The sequence below is a fragment of the Staurois parvus genome, unplaced genomic scaffold (assembly GCF_062004578.1).
Source record: "Staurois parvus isolate SC_StPar_1 unplaced genomic scaffold, SC_StPar_1.0 ptg001134l, whole genome shotgun sequence".
Lineage (NCBI taxonomy): Eukaryota > Metazoa > Chordata > Amphibia > Anura > Ranidae > Staurois > Staurois parvus.
In genome coordinates this window covers 2609726-2627948 of record NW_028318930.1, presented here as the reverse complement: position 1 = coordinate 2627948, position 18223 = coordinate 2609726, and the positions used below count along the sequence as shown (strand labels likewise).

Genomic DNA, 18223 nt, shown 5'->3' with positions numbered 1-18223 from the left:
TTCAACTTCAGGTGCGACTTGCAAGACACAGATGTCTATGCAAGTTGCACCTGAAGTAGTGCATGCAACACTTTTCAAAATCGCTGCGACTCCCACCAAGTCAGAATCGCACCATTATGACTGCTTTAATTGCGGACTATTTTTATACTAAATAATAAAACTTTTTTTTTTTTATATAGGTACTCTTTGTAGTTCTTTTCTTTTGGTGCTGCATTAAAGTCCCGGGGAGTTTTTTTTTTGTCTCTCAAATGTTAAAACCGTAGAAACAAAGACAGGTGGATGAAGTAGCTTGATCCAAACCCTGTCCGTGTGCAGGGCTACCCTCCCAGATTTATGGGACACCCATGTATTCCTGTGCAGGCAAACATAGCCCTCACATGGGTGTATGTCTATATGAACAAGGCCTTAGACTGGTGTGCCCCGAGACCGGGCATGACTTGAAAGGGTTCCTTGATTGAAAAAAAGATTGAGAAACACTGGTTTATAAGCATATACCCATGCAAGGGCTGTGTTGAATACAGCTCCATAATTATCAGTAAAGGGTGTTTTATTATTAAAGCATTTTAAGTACTGCCATCAGACTAGGAGTAAGCCTCTAGCAAGGCCTTAGACTGGTGTGCCCCAAGACCGGTGTAAAGGGTTCCTTGACTGAAAAAAGATTGAGAAACACTGGTTTTAGAAGGCAGGCTCTGTGAAATATGTGACACAGCGATGATTGATTTTTCTCTGCCGCACTTATTTAGATCTTCTTCCTCCCCCAGCCTGTGAGTGGACAATAAAATACAAGGCAGCAGACTGAGCTCCTCACACTGCTTCTATCAGAATGTCCACCACTGCAGCTCCGATTGGCACCTTGTGCCCCTCTCCCAGTCTGAGCTCTGCTGTACAGTGGCTTGCTAGAGGCTTATGCCTAGTCAGATGGCAGTACTTAAAATACTTTAATAATAAAACACCCTTTATTGATAAATACAGAGCTGTATTAATTTGAGTTTCTAAAATGATTGCCATTCAGAGTTGGTCAACCACTTGCCTACAGAGCACTTTTACCCCCTTCCTGCGCAGGCCAATTTTCAGCTTTCAGCGCTGTTGCACTTTGACAATTGTGCGGTCATGCAACATTGTACTCATATGAAATTTTTATCCTGTTTTTACACAAATAGTTTTCTTTTGCTGGTATTTAATTACCATTGTTTTTTTTTTATTATTATTATTATTATTATTTTGCACTATAAGCAAAAAAAAAGAGCATTTTCTTCTATTATACAATTTTGCAAACAGGTAATTTTTGTCCTTCACTGATGTGTGTTGACGAGGCGGCACTGATGGGCATTGATAAAGAGGCACTAATGATGTGGAAAGAATAGGTAGCACTGAAGGACACAGACAGGCGGCACTGATGGGCAGCATTACTGGGCACTAATGAGCAGCACTGTTGGGCACTTATAGGGCTGCACTGATAATTGGTGCCCTGATTATCAGTACAGATGTCTGCTTTGACAGTTGTCAGTTATAGGCAGTACTTTCCTTATGCTGTGACAGCGTGAGGAAAGTACTGCTGATAACCGGCAAGTGTATTTACATGGTGGCCAGCAGTGATTGGACACAGCTGATCACATGGTAAAAGGCTGCTGTGATTGTCCTTTTAGCATGTCATGTGATCAGCTGTGTCCAAACGACACAGTGATCACAGACAGCGTTGGGGGCGTGAATTGGAGGACCGCGCTGTAGCCGTCATTTGGCTATAGCGCTGTAGGGAAGTGGTTAACAGATGTTGTTTACTCAAAATTTTATGCATCTGGTGAACATCTGTAGTGCACTCTCTTCTGAGTCTCAGCCTGGCTGTTGTGAAGTCTCTGCCAATATATCCTGTTTGTTTTATGATTTCTGTCCCACTGACTTTTTGCCAACTGGGCAGCTAGGGAACTTTCCACAATTCAGATAGACCTGGAGAAAGTCTCTGGGTTTTATAGACTGTTTACATGGACGTTACCAAAGCAAGTTTTTTTTTTTTTTTTTTTTTCTTTTAATAAATAGATCCCTATGTGTTTCATTGTTTTTCTGTGGATACTTTTAACAAGTGTGAACAGAAATGTGTGTTTGGTGTCCTTTTTTTTTTTTTTTTTTTTTTAAACACCGTAACTAATCCCCTCCACCCCCCCAGAGACCATGCGTAAATTGAAATATGATTTCCTATTTTAAATCCAAAATCGGAATAAAAAGCATACAGGTATCCCTAACCACTTGCTGACCAGTTGCGTACTTGGTGACCATGTGTTAGAATGGCCCAATCAAAGCCCAGACCTAAATCCAATTGAGAATTTGTGGCAGCAGTTGAAAATTGCTGTTCACGGATGCTCTCCATCCAATCTGACAGAGCTTGAGCTATTTTGCAAAGAAGAATGGGCAAAAATTTAAATCTCTAGATGTGCAAAGCTGGTAGAGTCATCCCCAAAAAGACTTGCAGCTGTAATTGCAGCGAAAGGTGGTTCTACAAAGTATTGACTCGGGGGCTGAATACAAATGCACGCCACACTTTTCAGAAATTTATTTGTAAAAAATTTTGAAAACCATTTTCCATCCACTTCACAATTATGTGCCACTTGGTAATCACATGAAATCCCAATAAAATACATTTACGTTTTTGGTTGTAACATGACAAAATGTGGAAAATTTCAAGGGGTATGAATACTTTTTTAGGGCGCTGTATATAAAATTAAAAAGCTTGGAGGCGTTTTTGCATTGAAGTCAATGGGATACGATTTTGCATTGATGTCAGTTATTATTTGCTCTTTTTTTTTCCCCTTTATTGCAAAATGCCGATTAACTTTTGGTGGATGATATATCAGTGCATCGCTACTATTTACTCAGTGTATTGTGATGTTATTCATTTTAAATAAATTTTTGTTCCCAAAAAATTGCATTTGCAAAACCGCTGCGCAAATACTGTGTGACCTAAAAATTTGCAAAACCCTCCAATTTATTCACTAGAGCCTCTGCTTTAAAAATATGTAATGTTTGGGGGTTCTAAGTAGTTTAATAGCAAAAAAGATTGTTACATGTAAACATAAAATGCCTGAAAAGGCCTTGTCCTTAAAACGGAACTACACTGTATCTGGGCACCACAAACCAAAAAATGCTATTTAATTAATTTTTGTTATTCAAAGCAAACTCGGCCATCCATCCATGTCTCCATGCTTTATTTTGCTGAGAAATCCTTTTGAAAAACACCCCCTAGCATTTCTGGCTGTGGCCATCTTGGGTAAGGGCAGATGATTCATGTAGCATTTACTTCCTGCATACAAGCATTAGGGTGTGCTTAGCTCAGCAAACCCCTCCTGAAGACTCCTAGGATGTATGACATCATTTGTCGAGGCATGGCAACCACAAAGTAACTGAAGAAATGTGAAAAGAAAGTTTAAAACAAATCTAAAATACTTTCCTATCTATGTACTAATGCTAACAGCATAAGGATTACAATGATCAATGTTAATTGAGACAATGAAGTTCTGCTTTAAGTGGCTAGAAGGTTACTAACAGGATAACATCTGAATAGTAGTATCTGGTTAATATACTGTATATAAGGATTGACAAAAAAAACATAAAAAAAAAAAAAAGGCTTAATTTTGTTAATTGTAATAATTTTCCTCTAACATAAATTTAAAATATTTATTAAAATGTTCTCAAATGATGGCAATATCTGTCCTCAGGAAAATTTAACCCCTTTACGCCAGCCGCACACAAATGTGTGGCCTCTCAGCATCTGGGCCTAGATGCAGAGCGACCGCACATTTGCGTTCATGTAACAAAAAACTTATTAGCTGAGAGCGTACGCCATGCGCGCTCCCAGCACACGTGCGGTACTCATGGAAAGGTCTTGGTCCGCTCTTTTGATCAGGACCTTTCCCGATCATGTGACCACCATGACGACGCGTCACGGCGGTCACATGATCCCTAAACTTTGCCCCGCCTCCCGGCGCCTGAAACTCTTAAAGGGCCGGGAGGTGCCAGCGGGAAGGGGTTAATTTTGTTTGTTTTTTTTTATATATAAAGCAGCTCAAAAGTTACTAGCAGTTGAATGTAAACTGTACAAAACATCAACATACTGTATATTATACTCATTAAAAATTACCCCAGATGTGAAGAGGTTAATCAGACTGCAAAGTTTTGTTGCATGCTTACTAAGCTTACAGACAAAGCTATTCGAGACTTGTACTATAAAAAATTGTATTGTATTGTAGCAGCTTGCAACTAGATAACTGTTATTGTTGTAGCTTGCTATAAATGTTCCATCTTTAACCTCTTGCTGTCCGCCTGCTGTTTATAAATGGCAGGGCGGTGGCACTGCAGGGGCAGGTTTCCGTTCATAAACGGCACCTGCCTTTTCTAGCTGTGCGCGCTCCCTGGGACTGCGCAGCACCGCGATTCGGTGCCCGCTGTGTCCTGCGGACACAGTGAAACACCGATCGTTGGACGGGACCTCTGTACGAGGTCTCGATCATGTGATCACTGATTGGCCAATCAGTGATCACATGCAAAGTAGTAAGCAAGATGTCACTTGTGACATCATTGCTTACTACGTGTGAAATCTGTGAATGATCACAGAGGTCACATGGTACAAGGCTATTCACAACAGCCTTGTACCATGTGACAAGCTGTGATCAATCACAGCTCACTCAGTATTTCTCAATGGCTGCAAGAATGCAGACAGAGAGAAAGAGAAATGATTGCTTTTACATCCTATATGGGTGTAAAAGCAATCACTGTAAAAAAAAAAAAAAAAAAAATCATCACCCCCCACAACTAGTGCAGTGTCACCATGGTTTACATAGCAAAAAAAAAAAAAATCCCAGCGGTGAATAAATACCACCAAAATAAAGCTTTATCTGTCTCAAAAACATGGTAAAAAATTCATATGGGTACAGTATTGCATGACCGAGCAATTGTCATTCAAAGTGTGATAGCGCTGAAAGCTGAAAATCGCCCTGGTCAGGAAGGGGGTAAAAGTGTCCGGACAGGAAGTGGTTAAAGTGTAATTTTCACTTATGCAGCCAGATTGGGGTAATACCAACTCTGAATTGGTTACATATTACCATTCACATAGCCTAATTAAAAAAAAATGCTGCATACCTTTTTATTTGCTCACAATTTCGACATAGCTTTCTGCTTCTATGCCCTGTTAAGAAAGAGCCTAGAAAGAAAAGAAATAATATAATTTGTAGGTATGCTGTGTGAATGGGAACACAAAAACATAGTGGGGGTTTCTAAAATTTGACAGCAAAAGTGGAATTGCACTTTATGAGAAATTTGATTTACTATAGATTGGCAGACTCATACTGACCCCCCCCCCCCTTTTTTCTTTTTTTTTTTTTCTAGGACCCAAGACTGTGTTTTTCTGGGCTCCTATAATGAAATGGGTAAGTCTCTGAACTGTATATTACCACTTTATTATTCTGTCTAATAACTAGCAAGAAAACATTTTTCTGTAATGAAGACAAAAGGAAGGTTGTCAATACACAGATTATTTAAATGCTGGAACATTGGTTACATGATCTGACTAATGCTCCGTACACACTACAAGAATATTGTACGAAAATTTTCATACGAGGTCCGATAATCGGATTGTTAGTACACAGCTTTCAAGAGCCGATCACGACACTTTGTGCGACAATATTCAAAGGAACAAGCGCAAAAATCTTTCTCGTACGATACAAGATCGCACGATTTTCATTTAATCAGTAGAGTAGTCATCCGAAAATACAATACATGACATCGCTTTCAAAATTCTTTTCTTTCAGGAGAATTTTCATATCTTTTAATAACCTTTTCACTTTCAATGTGAGACTAGTAGGCGGAAAAAAAACGGGCAATTGTTCGTCCGATATTCTCATCGTGTATACGGGGCTTTAGGGACTTGGGAAAGGTAACGTTCAATCAGAGGCAGCTTATCAGCAGCTGATTCTTTAACTGAGATCATGCAACAAGTGTGTCAGCATTTTACAAGATGACCAGCAGAAAGAAGAAATAAAATTCTGGAGAACCATACCTCGCTAGTTGAATTTATGATAAGGGTCTGTTTAATTCTGGTTAGTTTTGTCCAATAAAATATGTACTGTAAGCCGAAGTCACCAGAGCATGAGGTTTAAAAAAAAAAATTGCCATTGCATGCAATTTAATGACTGTTCATGTGTGGTGCACTAAAGAGGCAGCTGGATGAGACTGCTGTCAGCATAAATTGTCATAAATACTCCTTTCCTTTTGCATCTTCCTCTATAGCACCACCCAGTACACCACCCTATTTCACTATCGCTGGTGGTGAACATGTATACTCCCACTCAGCAATGCCCAGGGCTTGAATGAATTGGAAGGCTTGCAAATGTGAGAGCAGGGGTGTGCATATTATGCAAATGGAAACCATCAAAGTTTCTATCAGCATATAGCTAAACTCTAGGCTTCTCCTAAGCCCCCCCTCCCCCCCCCATCCTCCTCTAACTAATCACTAGCATTGGGAAAAAGAATCAAATGGCCTTTACATCCCTAAATATGTGGTCATGGGACACTCCAGTACCAAGTCTGCTCTCTGTTGCGTTCCAGAGGCGAGGTCCAAAATGTTACCTGGCCTACTGCCCTTCTCAGTGTTAACATCTGCAAAAGGGGACCAGCCAGCTTGGCACATTTATATTACAGGATTACTATTCCCCGCACCCAGAAACTTCACCGTTAACAGACTCAGACGGTGGATTTAAGTCAGTGAAACATGTTTTAGAAGGTAAAAAAAGGGCTGAAAGGGGGATCATTTTTACTTTGAATGATCTTTAACCTCAGAAGGGTCTCAGGGCTGGGGATTGAATAATGAAGGTCAGGTACATTTGCAGGTAGATTATGCTGTTGACCATCCCATCCAGATACCTGTAGTATGACATGTGCACATATAAATATTTTACCAGAATAATTATGGGTGTGTTGTGTTTTTTTTTTTTTTTTTAGATCTGATCTTTTATGTCAAAATAATAAAGACAATCGTATTTAAACATCTAGAATGCCACATTGCCTTGCCTTTATTGATCACATGGTTTAATCTATCATGGTCAATGACCGAAAAGACATATTAACCTGAAGCGTTATGATATTTTGACAAAGGGTAACAAATTCAAGTATTCTAGAAAGTGTGGGTGTAATTAACCGCAAAGAGTGGTGCAAGCATAATGCTTGCACCATTCTTCTAAGTATAAAAATGGAGCAGATGCTGCTCCTAATTAACAAAATGGTGCAAGCCTTTTAGGAGCTATCAGTTCTCTGTTGTTTGGCTGTGACAGAGAACAGAGAGCTGGAGCTCCATGTTTTGATCTCTCTGCCCATCCCTGCAATCCATTCAGCTCACAGGACGGAGGAGGGTTGTTAACCTTGCAGGCTTGCTCATGTAGTGTAATCACTGCACAAGCAGAGGGGGATGACCTGAAACAAGTCTATCTATTTGGTTAATGAGGCACATGCCATTTCAAACTGTTTCTGTGCAGGGAGTTCAGTGGAACACCTGGCCAGTCAACTGAAATGTTTATCCTGGCCTGCTCGGTCTTCTCTATCCCTTAGTGTATTGGTCCTTTGAGGAAATACAACCTAGCCAATTTAAATATCCCCTTGAGATTGGAATCAGGAGGCACCTCCAATTTGATCACCTCCAAATCATGCCAGATGTGTAAATTACTGAATGAAAACATTATGACTATTTGAAATTCAAGCTGAAACTTCTCCAAAGGGAACACATGAAAAAAAACAGGGGTTTAACCCTTCCCTATTCTGTATTAAGTGGCCCACAGGAATGAGTGTGAGGTGAAAAGGAGCAGGCAAGTTTCAGCACTACTCTAAAGTACTAGAGCCTTTGCCACACCTAGCAGTGTTGACAATGGTGGGACACTGTAGCCTGCCACATGTATGTGCAAGTTTTTTTTGTTTTTTTTTCCCCTCTAAAAGGTTTCATTGTCGTTGATTTGACAGTAACTAGATACTCAAACAGTGCTTTAAAAAGTGCTAAATCTGGTAAAGAGTATCGCAGTAGATGCATGTGGGTGAGCACAAATCTCAGGCAATGTCTAATAATTCAGAAAAGGTCCATAAGAAAATTCTAAAGTGTCCAAAAGTAGGTTCAAAAGATTCAACTCTAATCCACTAAGGTCCACTTAAGGCAAGCTGATCCAAAAGCAGAAGTCAACTCTGTGTGAGATAAAAAGGTCAACAAGAAGAGAGAAAAGGCCCTCTAAGTGTAGTTTAACATGGAATATTTTATTAAAAATCCAAAATGGTCACTTGCATGTTAAGAGGCTCATAACATGATGGACATCCGTTGCATTGAGTGCCTAGCTGTTCACAACAACCATGGATGAGGAGGAGGTAGCCGGCCACTCTCATTCCAAAGTCATGGTGGAGACAGATTCCGTGGAGCGCAGTGTGGATCGCAATGCCAAGAGGATGATGTCATCAAAAGGAAGGATGCACAATGCCAAGTTCGGGCATTTGCACTCATTTCTCAAGATTGAGAACAGGTTGGCGCTCCATACAGCCGATGTCCACAATGAAACGAGCCTGTATTCTTTTTAACATGTGAGTGATCATTTTGGATTTCTAATAGAATATTCCACTGTGACAGACCCGAAGTGGAATTCATCTATCTTCATAGATTTCTTGAGGGAGATTGTTGATAAATATTTCTTTCCCAAGCGGAGGAGGTTCTCCAGCCCAGTCTGCAGGAAGGTCCCATATTTCCTCTGACCATTAACTTGTATAAATTTAATATTACACCCTTCATCCACTTTAGAAGGGAAGCTGTATTGTCTTTACTCCAAATTAATCCAAGTCGTGCTCATCATGTTGTTGTCCATCATTACAGAATGATCTGTTCTCTACATGGGTCATAATCAGTGGGTAGAAGGGTAGCCCCTAGTCCCCTCGAGAGAGCATCTGTCCTGGTTAGGTCTGTCACATCCATATTATACTACACTTGGAGGCGCTTTTCCCTTTTCTTGTTTTACCTTAAAAAGTGCTATTTGGAAGTTTTCACTAAATGTAATTGTTCTACTCACATTGCATGTTTTTATCCCATCTGACTTTTAGGGGCTGGTGATTGCTGGATTAGCGGACATGACAAGACCTGCAGAAAAATTGAGTCCTGCCCAGTCTGGTGTACTAACGGCTACAGGTAAATGACGTTTTATTGTTAATAATAATATTATTGCCAGCAAATGGATGCCTCTCCCTGGTGACTTTAAAATGAGACATTCATGTGCATGGTTTTCTTAAACCCCATTCCTTTCCATGGTGATCACATGCAGCCTGGAGGCTTTACTGTAAAAAGCAAAAGCCTTCAGTCTGCAGATGAACACTGCTACCCTCAGGCTGCATTGTGCGTCTGCTGTGCTGTTTATTTTTAGCTTGTTAGGTACAGTAATTATTAATTTGTCAGCCTACAATAGAACCAGAGCAGAGTTTATTTTTTGAAAACCGTGTATCCGGTAAGAAGTGTGTGGGTTTTTTTTTTTATTTTGTTTAGACAGCCCTCTCTTTTAAGTGGTAATGGTACATAGGATACAGTACATCGTTAATGTACAGGCCATGCACAAAGGAAGGAGAATGTAATGGGATTAATGTACAGGCATACAGAGACAGGACAGAAACCACCAACACCTTAAAGTGGTATTAAAGTCAGTTTTTTTTTTACCTGTACCTACAAGCTTTTTTTATTTGTAATGAGGCTTACGTGTAGGTGCTGTAAATGATGTCCTAAACGTGCACCGTTTAGGAGATATTTACTTGTAAAGGAGCACCAGCGCATGTGCTTTGAAGGACCGGCATGCCCACGCTATTCCTTACGGCTGTGTGCCGTAAAAAGTGATTCCCGTGCATGAGTGACCTCATCGCGGCTTGACCATTTAAGCCGCCGGAGCCCTCGAACCCGGAAGAAGGACTGGGTGAAAATGGAAGCCCTGTCAATGGTGACAGAGTGCCGCTGGAGGGCTTAGTTATAAGGTAAGTTTCATATAATGTGCTAGTATGTGATGCATACTAGCACATTATGATATTGTCTTGCAGGGTTTTTTTTTTTTTTTTTTAAAGGTCGTGGTTTAATACTGCTTTAAATCTGTTGCTGCCTATCTCCTTAAGATTACTTAAGTTAGGAAATACTCCATCCTTCTCTTCCTCCATTGTGGGAGGTAGAGGAGGACTCTTTTTAAATGTAAAGCATAGTAGTGTTCTATATTGTGATTGCTGTGATTTGGCTTTCGATGATCACAAGGCATAGAGCCATTCTTAATGGTTCTGTACATTTTGCCTAGGATCTGCACTGTCTATTGACAGTTCAGTTAGCATTGGGCATGTGTACAAGTAGTAAACAGAGCACCTTTTTAAAGCTTTCCAGAATTCTAGGTCTATCCTACCTACTTTGTATTAGTTTAGAGGTAGGCAAGTGATTAATTGCTTTAATCAATGGTAAAATGACACAGCAAAGGTCACTATATATCTAATAGGAAAGAATAAGACAGAAAAAGATGGCTAGAACAGGAAGTAAGGTGGTAGAGAAGGGGGGGGGTGCAGTTGTGACAATTAAGTTGTTTAATTTTCTTGCTTCCTAAAACAAGTTACTTTTGTAAAACTGTTATAAATCATATCAACTTAAAGAATCATTTGCACTTATGAGAATGTGTTTCATGCCGATGTGTAAAGATTTAGTTTCTTCATACTGACATTTTTCTGTATATTTTTAAAATGTTTTGACAGGACTGATATGGTCACGATATTCTTTAGTGATTATACCGAAAAACTGGTCTCTGTTCGCTGTTAACTTCTTTGTTGGCTGTGCGGGAGGTTCCCAGCTGTTTAGAATATGGAGGTATGTATTCAATGTGTTTGCTCATCTGTTATATACATAAAGTATAATAATGTAATGACAGGCCAGTGGCAGCTGTCAGAATACCCAAACAATGGCTGTATCTGAATGCATACGGCTGACCATTTTCTGCCTGGCTGTTTTGATTTTCTTCAGTTGAAAGGCATCAGGTTAGAGGTGGCTGACAGGGCCAACTATGAAGCAAAATTCATCCAATATATCAGGAACCAGCTGAAAAGTGGCTTGGTCAGCCTAACATGACTTCCTTAATCTAAAATCTGGTTGCTAGTTACTGCACTGTGTTCATAGTACTCTTTGTGCTTCATTAGCATGCATTTGTTGTGTTGTGAATAATGCCAGTTATCCTATTCACTCTCATTAACAAACATTTTTTAATTTAACAGTTACCCTAAAATTATTTACCTTTCTGGTGCACTGGTCCTAATCTGAATTTCATAGATATAGCTAAAACCAGCAAATCATTTACCAGAGCTATCCTTGCATAATGTATATTATCTAATACATTGCTTATAAGATGTGCTGTCAGTAAGCTTCTGTTAGACAAAATGATTCTAAAGGCTGAAGGTTTTTAACCCGAATGCATTCTCTGCCATTGGCTCCAGCTCCTGTCAATCACAGCCAGTGAGGAGAAAGTTGGGCCAAGCTGTGCTCTGTGTGTCAATGAGCACGCATGAGTACCCCAAAAGCAAGCAGCTTGCTCTGGAGGCACTCCGCAGGGAGGGGGATTCAGGAGCACTGGCAGGGGACCTGAGAAGAGGAGGATTGGGGCTGCTCTGTGCACAACTATTGCACAGAGCAGGCAAGTATGATATGTTTGTTATGAAAACAAAAACTAAGGGTTTACAATCCCTTTAAAGTGGTTGTAAGGGCAGAAGGTTTCTTGCCTTACTGCATTCTATACAGCAAGGTAAAAAACCTTCTGCATGCATCTTCCCCCGCAGTCCTCCCTAAATACATTCCTGAGCCCGATCTCGATCCAGTGAAGTACACGTGAGCCAAGGCTGCCTCTGCTCTCTTGCTTCTCATTGGCCTTTGCTGATTTATTATTTTTTTGCATGGTTATCACACTTTAATGATTCAGATCATCAAACACGTTTTAATATTACACATAGATAACCAGAGTAAATACAAAATGCAGTTTTAAGTGATTATTTCATTTATTAAGGGACAAAGCTGTCCAAACATTCCTAGCCCTATGAGAAAAATCATGAATGATCCGTGATTGACCACAGTTTTGGAAAGCTGAGTTATGTTTCACTTGCCACACCCAGGCCAGAGTACTGCCACACCTGTTAAATCAAGAAATCCCTTAAATAGAAGCTGTCTGAAAAAGTGAAGCATGCTAAAAGACATAAAAAAGCAACACAACATGCTGCAATCTAAATAAATTCAACAACTGATGGGAAACAAAGTAATTGACATGTATCAGTCTTGAAAGGGTTACAAAGCCATTTCTAAGACTTTGGGACTCCAGTGAACTACGGTGAGAGTCATTATCCACAAATGGGCATAAATTGGAACAGTTGTGAACCTTTCCAGGAGTAGCCTGCCTACCAAAATGACTCCAAGAGCACAACAGCGACTCTAGGAGGTCACAAAAACCTAGAGCAACATCTAAAGAACTGCAGGCCATTCTATGCATGAAGGTAAAAAACTCTGTGTGCAGCAGCCCCCCGAATAATCGCCTAAACCTCATCTCGATCCAGCTATGTGCACTGGAGTGTTGGCTATCTCCTCTTTGGCTGAGACAGCATTGGCTCCCCCTGCTGTCAATCACAACCAGTGAGGAGAGAGGGGGCGGGGTTGAGCCGCGTCTCCATGTGAGAATAGACACACGGAGCAGTGGGTGCCCCTATAGCAAGCTACTTGCTATGGGGGCACCCAACAGGAGGGAGGGGCCAGGAGCACTGGTGGGGGATCCCAGAAGAGGAAGATCCAGGCTGCTCTGTGCAAAACCACTGCACACAGCAAGTAAGTATAGACATGTTTGTTATTTAAAAAAAAAAAAAACAAAAAAAAAAAAGTTAGTCTTTAGAATCACTTTTAGGCTGTGTTCATGATTCAACAATAAGAGAGACTGGGCAAAAATAGCATCCATGGGAGAGTTCCAAGGTGAAACCCACTGTTGAATAAAAAGAACACAAAGGTTTGTCTCACATTTGCCAAAAAAAATCTCGACTATCCCTAAGACTTTGGGGCAAATATTCTTTGGCCTGATGGAACCATAAATTCTGCGCTCTACCAGAAAGTCCTGAAAGAGAATGTCCATGACAGGTTCAAGTTCAAACACATTTGGGTTATGCTGCAGGGGGTTTAGGGAGCAATTACTTTTTCATGTAGGATTAGGCAGGTTTGGACAACTCTTTTCCCTTTTAATGAAATCCTCATTTAAAAACTGCATTCTGTATTTGTTGGGTTATCTTTGTATAATAAAATTTCGTTTTCTCTCTATCTTCATCAGTTCAGTCCCCCCCCCCCTTTTTTTTCCCCCCAAAATTGGAGCTAAACTGATCAAGACTTCACTTTTTACCTCTCTTTTCATATCATATCAATTTACATCAGTTTTTGATGAAAAATAGGGTTTTCTTCCGTTCAAAATAACAGATGTTAACAATGCAGACTTTAACGGATACAAACAGATGATTATCCGTTTACATCCGCTAGTCCAGGGGTCTCCAAACTTTTTAAACAATGGGCCAGTTTACTGTCAAGACTTTAGAAGGGCCGCACCGTGACCATAGGGAGTAGAAAATGTCCCAGCATCAGTTGGAATAATTTTGGCCCCATTGTTGATGTCATTGGTAGGAATAGTGCCCTATCATTGGTGTCATTGGCAGGAACTGTACCCCATTGTTTGTATCATTGGTAGGAACAGTGCCCCATCGTTGGTGTCATTGGTAGGAACAGTGCCCCATCGTTGGTGTCATTGGTAGGAACAGTGCCCCATCGTTGGTGTCATTGGGAGGAACAGTGCCCCATCGTTGGTGTCATTGGGAGGAACAGTGCCCCATCGTTGGTGTCATTGGGAGGAACAGTGCCCCATCGTTGGTGTCATTGGGAGGAACAGTGCCCCATCGTTGGTGTCATTGGGAGGAACAGTGCCCCATCGTTGGTGTCATTGGGAGGAACTGTGCCCCATCGTTGGTGTCATTGGGAGGAACTGTGCCCCATCGTTGGTGTCATTGGGAGGAATTGTGCCCCATCGTTGGTGTCATTGGGAGGAATTTGTGCCCCATCGATGTGATTGGGAGGAATTGGGCCCCATCGTTGATGTGATTGGAGGAATTGGGCCCCATCGTTGATGTGTTTGGGAGGAATTGGGCCCCATCGTTGATGTGTTTGGGAGGAATTGGGCCCCATCGTTGATGTGTTTGGGAGGAATTGGGCCCCATCGTTGATGTGATTGGGAGGAATTGGGCCCCATCGTTGATGTGATTGGGAGGAATTGGGCCCCATCACTAGCTTCATTGGAAAGAATTGTGCCCCAGCATTAGTGTCATTGGGAGGATTTGTGCCCCATCTTTTATGCCATTGGGCCCCATTGTTGGTGTCAATGGGAGGAACTGTGCCCTATCACTGGTGTCATTGGGAGGAACTATGGCCCATTATTGGTGGCGGTAAATGAAATGGTGCCCTGAGGGCCAGATAAAAGTAAGCAAATCTGGCCCCCGGGACGCAGTTTGAAGACCACTGCGCTAATCCATCGAAATACATGGGTGTCCATTTTTCATCTGTAAACAGGCAGATGAAAAATGGGCATATGGAACACCTATGTGAAAGGACCCTAAGTCAGCTGCAACCCAGTCCGTACCATCCTGAGAAAATCATGCCAGAAGAAATGCAATCAATACTGTACTGACAAAGGCAGGAGTATGTCCACAGACCGAATCTGTACCATACTGACATACAACCAGAACTGTTACCTGTGGATATCTCCAACAGCAACTGAAGAGTAGCAGTGCTTCAAGATCCACCCTTAAAAGCACTGCTGCACTTTGGTTGCTATTAGTGTTTCATAGGACAGTGCAGAAAACATAGTTCTTCAAAGTGTGGATATTTCTGTTTTTATAAGCTGTGGTTTATAGCACTTTATAAAAGATGTTTGCACTTTAACCCTTTCACTGCCAGAGCTGTGTTTGATTATATAATGACATAAAAAATGCATTTTAGGCGTGCAGATTACATAAAACTCCCAAAATATTATATATTTTCTGAAAGCAGACACCCTAGAGAATAAAATTGTGGTAATTTTAAACTATATCTTGCATGATATTAGTGCAGTGGTTTAGGAAACAAAATTTCATAAAAAAAAAATACACTAAAATTAATTTTAGAGCATGCTGGCTCAATAAATAATTTTTTTTGGCAAAATATAAAAGACAATTTTGCGCCGAGTAAATAGAATTTTACAATTTGAAATGTTTGGTATCTATGTACCTGTGAAACCACAACAAACGTCAGTATTCTATATTTTTCATGGGCTCCTATAAGTCATTAGTTTAGAATTAACGATGAATATTGCATCCAGAATTATTGCTCTCCCTCCAGCATGCCATCAAGTGCAATTAACATTTGTGTGTGTGTATAGGTGCCACTGACGTATGGTAGGGGGCTGGGAACAATGACACCAGGACCCATAAGTGACCTGCACATTACTGCAACATGCTGGTGGGAACAAAGGTTTATTATATATATTTAGTTACAATAAATTGATATAGCTATTTTTATTATTGAGACACCCCTCCAAATCATTGGATTCAGGTGTTCCAATCGCCTTCATGGCCACAGGTGTATGAAATCAGGCACTTAGACTTGCAGACTGCTTCTACAAACATTTGTGAAAGAATGGGTCACTCATAGGGGCTCAGTGAATTCTCGCGTGGTACCGTGATAGGTTGCCACCTGGGCAATAAGTCCATCCGTGAAATTTCCTTGCTACTAAATATCCCACGGTGACTGTTTGTGGTATTATAACAAAGTGGAAGCAACTGGGAACAAGAGCAGCTCAGCCACGAAGTGGAAGAATGGTCAAACATTCCCGTGGACAGCCTTCCCAGAAGATTTGAAGCTGTTATAGCTGCAAAGGGTGGGCCAACTCAATATTGAACCCTACAGACTAAGACTGGAATGCCATTAAAGTTCATGTGTGTGTAAAGGCAGGCGTCTCAATACTTTTGGCAAGATCGTGTGTTTTTTTTGTTTTTTGTTTTTTTACTAATGGCTTGTTATGAGCTATAATATACTGTATAGCTACACGTTCACATCCATAATAAAAAAAAAATAAACTCACACAACACACCAAAAAAAAGTGTACCAGTGTATGCCGAGCTATTGGCAGTAGCACCGCACTAATTATGCCTTTTTAAAGTATGTCTTCCAATTATTTATAGGCTTTATGAGCATAGAAGTAACAAAGGCAGGAGTGCTGGGGAGGGGGGAGTGCTTCCCCCAGTGGCTTGGCCATGGCCTAAGCCTCCTAGGGAAAAATCCAGCCCCAACTCTGCGCATATGTCATAAGTAACTCTGCAGCTACTCATGTCTCTTTGAAATACCTGGTGGTATATTCCATTAAGTTTTATATTTATGCATGTTTTTATTATTCTATTGAGACCAGGTTTTAGGGTCACAGTACACATTACAATCTGACCATACAATCTTTGGATAGATTAGGTAGGTTCTTATTTTGGTAACTCTAAAGTGGATTGCACAATCAAATTCTATCTTATAGTAGCTGGACAGGTTCTTGCACTACTTAGTTATTGATGGATCTTAAGAAGATTCTACAATCCGTTTGCAACCTGTGTGGTGAGTTTAAGATTGGGTTCTCTTTGCTAGCAGGTAGTCATCCTTGAAGGGTACTGCTTTTCCACATTGCTTCTATAATCTATACAAAGATGGGTATTATAACTGAATAAGAACAGAAGGAAAATTTTAAAGCGATGCTGAAGGTTCTTTTTACAAAAAAAAAAAAAAATCTGTACTTACCTGCTCTGTGTAGTGGTTTTGGGCAGAGCAACCCAGATCCTTCTCTTCTCGTGTCCCCTGTCGGTGCTCCTGACTACTTTTCTGTCAGGTGCACCCAAGAAGGCATGTTCCTGAGCTGATGCTCTGTGTATTCATTCACACATGAAGCTTCGGCTTGGCCCCGCCTCCTTTCTCCTCATTGGCTGACTGACAGAAGCGGCAGCTAAAGCCTCCCGCTTGTTGTCTCAGCCAATTAGGAGGTAGAGACCTGGGACAGTTGAGGCTGTTGTGCACATCGCTGGATCGTGATGGGGCTCAGGTAAGTATTGAGTGGGCCGAGGGCACTGCTGCACACAGATAATATGCATGAAGGTAAAAAACTTAGAGCCTTTGCAGCCACTTTAAGATATCAGGTGTGGTCCTAATTTGTTAACCACAGTTTACACACCAGCTAATTACTGTCCTTTTTGGAAAAAATATACTGCATGATAATTTTACAAAATGAAGTGGCATGGACATACTGCAGGATTCCAAGAAGGGTACGGCAAGCGTATTCCAAGGGTAAGGGTATGGATTTACTCATTTTCTTTTATTTCTTGTTTTAGGTACAATCAGGAACTAAAAGCCGCTGCCACTGAAGAACAACTGAAAGCAGAGCCTTGAACAATTTTGCCTAAAAGTCATTTTAATATCTAAAAAGACAAAAGTAGAGATGTTATCGGTATGGCCAAACATTTTGCTGTTTGACTTGCAGCAAAGCGTTCAATGTGTACTGTTAAAATAACATTAAATGGTTTGTTGGACTGATTTTTATAAACATTAATGTTCCTGCTTAAATTAATAAACTTAACTTTTAACATTGAAAAGTTTTTTTTCTTTTTTGTGCTCTGTAGATCAGGTTCTTTGAATTGATACTGAATTGGGTATTTCAGAAGCCTCTGCAGACAATTGTTTACAAGACTTCAACTGCAAACACACAGTTTAACCACTTGCCCTGCAGAGTATTTACCCCCCCTTCCTGACCAGGACATTTTTTGCTATATGGCACTGCGTTACCTTAACTGACAATTGTGCGGTCATGCCACACTGCACCTAAATGAAATTGTCTTTTTTTTTTTTTCTTTCTCCTCAAAATGGAGCTTTTGGTGGTATTTGATCGCCTGTGCATTTTTTATTTTTTGCGCCTTAAACAAAAAAAATACCAACAATTTTGAGGAAAAAAAATACTTTTTACTTTTTGCTACTAAACATATAGAGTAAAAAAATGTTAAATCAAATTTAGGCCAAAATGTATTCTTCTACATGTCTGCAAAAAACAATACATGTAAATTAATTGGTGCGTGAAAGTTATAATGTCTACAA

At 40.5% G+C, this 18223-nt stretch overlaps 1 protein-coding gene and 1 long non-coding RNA gene across 2 annotated transcripts in view; one reads left to right on the top strand and one right to left on the bottom strand.

Annotated features, from left to right (window-relative positions):
- MPC2 (mitochondrial pyruvate carrier 2) overlaps positions 1-17727 on the top strand; it is a 33286-nt gene extending 15559 nt beyond the window's left edge. The window contains exons 2-5 of the mRNA XM_089659187.1: positions 5374-5414; positions 9106-9190; positions 10768-10879; positions 17467-17727. Of these exons, the coding sequence (XP_089515313.1) occupies positions 5374-5414; positions 9106-9190; positions 10768-10879; positions 17467-17524 (296 nt within the window). The 3' untranslated portion in view covers positions 17525-17727. The remainder of the gene's footprint in view (positions 1-5373; positions 5415-9105; positions 9191-10767; positions 10880-17466) is intronic.
- On the bottom strand, positions 1664-5190 carry LOC149439314 (uncharacterized). The gene is made up of 2 exons (XR_016307835.1): positions 5128-5190; positions 1664-3392 (listed from the first exon to the last, which is right to left on the bottom strand). It is a non-coding gene; the product is annotated as an uncharacterized LOC149439314 (long non-coding RNA).
- Positions 17728-18223: the final 496 nt, after the last annotated feature.